Source organism: Dysidea avara, chromosome 12 (genome assembly GCF_963678975.1).
Source record: "Dysidea avara chromosome 12, odDysAvar1.4, whole genome shotgun sequence".
Lineage (NCBI taxonomy): Eukaryota > Metazoa > Porifera > Demospongiae > Dictyoceratida > Dysideidae > Dysidea > Dysidea avara.
In genome coordinates this window covers 3158565-3164943 of record NC_089283.1, presented here as the reverse complement: position 1 = coordinate 3164943, position 6379 = coordinate 3158565, and the positions used below count along the sequence as shown (strand labels likewise).

Genomic DNA, 6379 nt, shown 5'->3' with positions numbered 1-6379 from the left:
TGAGGTGTAAATGACATGGTGTCACTGTGTTCCCGATGGCCACGTAAATGGATGACTTGTGTTGCTTTTAGCAAAAACAGGTCATCCTTTACGTGGCCATCGGGAACACAGTGACTCAAACAATAAAGGGTTGTTTTTAGAAGTTACAGAACTACTAGCAAAATATGATATCGTTTTAAAAAACCATTTTGAGAAAGGCCCACGAAATGCTATGTATACATCCAGGACGATTCAAAATGACTTAATAGCTGCAATTTATGAAAACATGATCGCTCTTATTAAGGAAGAATTATCTGCAGCTAATTGCTTTAGTGTTACGATGGATGAGTCTAGTGATCTGAGTCATAAAGAACAGGTATCAGTTGTTGTAAGGTATGTAGATAAGGATTACATAATTCAGGAACATTTAGTTGACATTGAACATACTGATAGCACAGACTCTGAAACTCTGTTTCAAATTTTACTAAAAAGCCTTTCTAAAGTTGGTTTAAACATTGACAAATTAATAGGCCAATGCTATGATGGAGCAAGCAACATGCGTGGTGTAAATGCTGGAGTGCAGGCCAAAGTTAAAGCTGCTCAACCTAAAGCTATTTATAGTCACTGTTATGCCCACTGTGTTAATCTGGTACTTGTGGAAGCTACATCCACTAATCAGTATACCAGAAATTTTTTGGTGCGTTGCAAAATCTTTAAAATCTCTAGTCCACATAGACACAGTAAACTTGAATCACTGATGCTTGAGTTAAAATCTAAACCACGGATTAAAAGTCTCAAAAAATTATCAGACACAAGGTGGGCTTGTAGGAGTGATGCTATTCAAGCTGTATATGAAAACTTTACAGCTATTAAAAAGGCATTAGAAGAAATTGAGGAGCAAAGCTCGGATGGCCGAGTTGCTGCAGATGCTGGCGGATTTGTGTTTTCAATAGTGAAGTTTGAGTTCTGCATATGCCTTGTAGTTTTAAAGGATATTCTTTTCAAATGCCGCACTGTTAGTGATTATCTTCAAAGAGAAGATATTGATATAGTTAGTGCTTTACAAGTTGTAGATACAACAGTCAAAACCATAAAAGAAATGCGAAATGAAGCTAAGTTCAAGTTATTCTACGATAAAGCTACTGAATTTGCTGACAATGTCGGAATAGAGATTTCTGAGCCTAGACCAAGAAAAATTAGTCACCGTTTAGATGCAAATTGGTCTGTGGAGCATACACTTGCCACTTATCAAGACAGGCTGCATATTTGTTTCTTTTATGAAGTCTTAGATATAATTTTAAATGAATTTCAGTCAAGGTTTAATCAAGAATCAAGAATTAATACTTGTCATTGTTGGGGGATTTACAAAAATGAAAGCTTTCATCGGATTCTCTATTTGCTGAAATATCAGCTCATTTTTCATTGGATCTAGCTTCCTTAAAATATGAAAGCTCACTTTTTGTTAACGATTGTGCTATTGATGCCACAAAACCTTACAAAATGCTTAAACAGTTAGCAGAGCATAACAGAACAAATGTCTACATAGAACTAACATCTTTGTTAGTTAAACTGTGCACTATACCCTTTACAAGTGCTTCCTATGAAAGAGCCTTTTCCAAACTTGTGCTACTTAAATCTAAACTCAGAACTACCATGTGTCAAGAGCGGTTAGTGGGTCTCATGCTGCCTTTTGTTGAACAAGACATTGCTGAGAAACTGAGTCCTCCAAATATTTTACAACAATTTGCAGGGAGTGGAAATCGAAGACTTGATTTTGGTTTTTAATTGTTAGCTACACTTTGTATATTTTTATATTTTTACGTGGACATGCAGAATGCCATTCACATTACCTATAAGGTTCACCTCAATCACTTGGTTATGTACTATAATAGTCTAATGTAAGGATGCAAATACAGTAAAGAACTAGTATCTGAGGTTCGTATATATAGTTATGTACATATAGTGACCATTTCTATGACTGACTTTAAAAAATGCATCCTTCTAAAGTAAATGTTTCAAAATTTCCTGCCACCAGACCCCTAGCAGGAGCATACATTAATTAAGGTGAGCATGTGCCCCCCCTGTTTGACAACTCTAGAATCGCCAGTGCTGCTACTCCATCTATACTAAAGATAACAAAACCATTTTTTGACCATTAATAGCTAATGAATACAGGTATATTGTATACAAATTTGAAATAAATTAGACATTGTTTATTGGTAGTAAAAATCAAAATCCGAAAACTGATAGTTTTGTACGAACATACTGAGAATTTATCGGACCGAGCATACTATTACCTACAACTCTCAAGCTATTAAGCATGCATAGCTGATTATTTGAGGATAATTACTGCTTAGTGTAGCCTACCTTTTGGTACAATAACCTAAGCTGCAGGATTTCTAGGAAGTGAGTGGCAGCTGTCCGAACATCGTATTGTCTGTTACCTAATCGATAGTTGACTCTAGTAGAGCTGCTGCATAGTGCATTAGTTGTGCACTTTTGGTACAATTATGAAACTTTCCATATAAATTATACTCCTTGGGACACAAATTTTTTATATAGTACCATCGCATTTTTGACCTTTCAGTGGTGATCTTTACAGCCATTTTGTATTGAAAATTCATCATTTTTCAGTGTCTATATCTCCCTGAGGCATTATTTTGCACAGTTTCAAATGAAAGGTACTGTTTAAACAATCTACTTGGCTTTTATTCGAAGTCAATAGGTGACTTGATTGCATTCCAAAGTTATGATCATTTATGTTAGCCATAAAATTCTATGAATCACTTGCCCATTAGTAATTTACACCACATGCAAGGGTAAAGAATTTTATGACTTATAAAAATGATCATAACTTTTTAGTGGAATAACTTCAAACTAGTCAGTATAGTGCTTAGATCAACACCTTTAATTTGATACCATGTTTTAACAGTGTAAAATAATGCCTCAGGGAGACAAAGACAAAAATGATTAATTTTCAAGAAGGTTTCATACTTGTATCACAAAGTGCACGAAATGCTCATTTTTTGGTGCTATGCCACTCTACTAAAGGGATGACTTGTGAGTATGACCTTCATACTCAAGTTGCCACAGGAGTCATCCCATTGGTATAATATTCATACTTCTGAAATTACAGTGCTCGGAAGATTCTAATACGTGAGGGAAGAATTTGAATCAACAATCGATTGGGGTCACTATAATAATGAATTCCAGTCTGTTACTATAAATGTAAAACCTCATCTGTATAGTGAGTCATGCATGTGGTTCTTGAACAATTCATTGTGTGACCTCTTGTTGTAGTTGAAGTTGGATGGGGGTAAATAACTGAAGAATTTGATATAGCTAGGTAGATTACATCACCACTTCAATGATGATGTTGTAGAGATGGTAGGATTATGTCTCGAGCTATCTTGGTATGACAAATGGCTGATAGATGGGATGCTTCCAGTTGCTTTACACTGTAGCTATTGCTTTCAGTTTTTTATTGTCAAGTGTATAAGAAGTTCCCTATAGCTACAGTATAAGACATTATTGTAGTCCATAATTAGACTGACATTCAAGGGCTATTGTGTACAACTTTACCATGACATCAGAATCTTTACACTCAAATGACTTGTAAATACTCAACAGTTATGTTGATGCTACAGATTCGATTGTGGGTTGCGAATGAAATATTAATCTTATATAGAGAAGTAACACGAAAAGGCTAATCATAGTATTGTGGTTTGACGGTAAGTGGTTTACATGGTACGGACTGAATAATGGCAGTAACAAAAACAAGGATGAAAACATCCAACTAGAAGTAAAATGCGTGGTTGTGATGATAATACTCAAACCAGACTGAGTGAAATGGCCTGCAGGATCAGACAATACTTCGTCAAAGTCTCACCTTGAACAGTTTACCAGGAGACGTCTGTGGTCATTGTGGATGTGAAAGTGATTATTTGCAGTTGCTTATTTGCTTTGATTTTAATCTTAATTGGACTAATCACCTAATTCTCTCTCAAACTTCCTGATATGAATAAAACTCCACCAGTGGCAAAGAACACACTCATGTGCCATTTCCAAATTGGCCACACCCACACAGTATGACTATCAATACATAGGTGTACATTACTGCTGTATAACAGTACATATAGAGTCTTTTTTGCTAGCCTCACTCAAGATTTTAGCTACCTTGATATCGATGCTATTATATGCTGAACAACTATGTATGTGCCTGTAGTCCAGGTGACTCTCTGCATGCACTATACTAAAGTCAACTGCTAAAAAGCTCATTATAGATCTAGTACATTACTGAGTGTACCAACTGGCTGATCTGTTTTCTTTTTATTAATTATGCCACTGAATTTTTATACCTTCTGTACCAACCAGAAAAATATACATTTATTGCTATAAATGATTATACAGTACATGTTCTAATGTGCATAATTCTTGTCCAGTTGCATAACCAGATGTCCAAGCCTTCTTGTTATACAACTGGACAGGCAGCTACGTTGTTAGTGTTACTTTCACAAGAGTATCATCAAGCACACTAGAACTGGGTATATAATAAGTTCAAAGTGAGCTAGGGTGGAACTGCTGTAACATTGATTGATTAGTAACTATTCTCTAGGGACCTGGAATGTAACTGAAACTATGCCAAATAAAGAAAAAATCCTAATCCACCAACCTTATGTCACCTCAAACTCAAAATCATAGAATGTTTTCCCTAATAGAATAAGTCACAATGAACTACAACTATTATTCTTTATACATTGCTGTGATGAATACTGTTAATGACAATACAGCATCATGTTTTATAGTCACAGGCAAACCTCAAGATTAGGGTGGTATTCAGCTTTGTTGAGTTGGTACTCTGGTCAGCTTCAGTAGCTTCAGCTTATGCATACAGTATGATCTTATTGTGGATGGAAAGAGGTAAGTTGTTAATATAAATCAAAAAAGTAGAGGGGCAAGAACCGTGCCTTGAGGTATACCAGAAAGGACCTAGGTGGTATCACTTTTGTGGTTATCCAGAATAACACTGGTTGTTTAAAAAATTTAAAATTTCAAAAGGAAGTAGGGGTTGATATACATGCTACACAAAGTAAGGAAACAAGCTCAAAAATGTTACAGCTGAAATGAGAAATAGCTGAAATGAGAAATGATCCAGCAATAAAAAGTAGGGAAACAAGATTAGACGACTACTTGCTAAACGAGACAAATTTTAATCCCTACTTTTGGCTAATTTGGTGGTCTCATTTCAAGATGCTAGCCAAAAGTAGGCATTAAAGTGTGTCTCATTTTAGCAAGTAGTCGTCTAATCTTGTTTCCTTACTTTTCACTGCTGGATTATTTCTCATTTCAGCTGTAACATTTTTGAGCTTGTTTCCTTACTTTTTGTAGCATGTATATTAACCCCTACTTTCTTTTGAAATTTTAATAGCTAGTTTGTTTATTTTTTTTGTCTAGCAAGCTATATTATGCTCTTTTTGTTTTCCACATAATATAAATATCACTTGAAGCAGCTGTCTTTTACCTTCGTACGCAATAAGCTTCTCTAAAAATAATCATCATCTGTCTTTTAAAGCTATTGCAGCAACTGTTAGTAAGGCTTCACCTGCATTTCTAATGGCCTAAATGTTGATGATTTTACAGTAGAACATGGTTGGAGAGTCCACCATTGTAAGAGTGGAACCCTCGCTTTTAGAAGTCTGGATCCCAAAATGGATTCGCCCCTCAAAGACAATATTAGCTAGCTACCTCACAAAAAGTTAAACTGGTAATTAAGACTAAATAAAGCGACTACCCAGCATTAACAAATGCTAGAGACAACTCCTTAGGTACTACACCCATTCACCCACTCTCATCTTACACACACTTCATTAAAACACATGTTTGGGTTGCGGTGCACCCTGTAACTATTAATTATCCTTCGAGAAGAACAAAGAAGTGAATGAATGATGAAAGCAAACAACATGGTGCAGCGGACAGAACGTAATCGGAACAACAGATTCGTGAATCCGCCACTATTACTTTGACTGTCTGAAATTTCTGGAGCCATACACCTAGCGCTACCGAGTCTTACAGCAGGCAGGCTGGCAGACAAAATGTAGGTGAATTGCAAAAATTTTAAAACTCACTGTACATCGAAACATTAAAGTTTTCGCTTCATTTACTCAAGGTACAGCATCATTATAACAGTACTAAGGCGCGAAAATCCACGAAACCATATGATTTCTTACCAACCCCTACTATACAGTACTATTGTACTGTATGATAATTATTGTGATTTGTGGTTTAGAAATGATTTTAGCCAAGATAGTAGTGACCCTTGTACTCCGCAATGCGATAGCTTGTAATACAGAAACGAGTGAGAGACTTATCAAAAGTTTTACTGATCTCGGGTAGAAGGATG

The 6379-nt window shown here is 35.8% G+C and overlaps 1 protein-coding gene across 1 annotated transcript; it reads left to right on the top strand.

The window, feature by feature from the left end:
* The first annotated feature begins 265 nt into the window (after positions 1 to 265).
* Positions 266 to 1764, top strand: LOC136241289 (zinc finger MYM-type protein 1-like). Its single transcript, XM_066032487.1, has 2 exons — positions 266 to 1200; positions 1572 to 1764. Exons 1-2 carry the CDS (start codon positions 266 to 268, stop codon positions 1762 to 1764), a joined length of 1128 nt encoding a protein of 375 aa, XP_065888559.1.
* The last annotated feature ends 4615 nt before the right edge of the window (positions 1765 to 6379 follow it).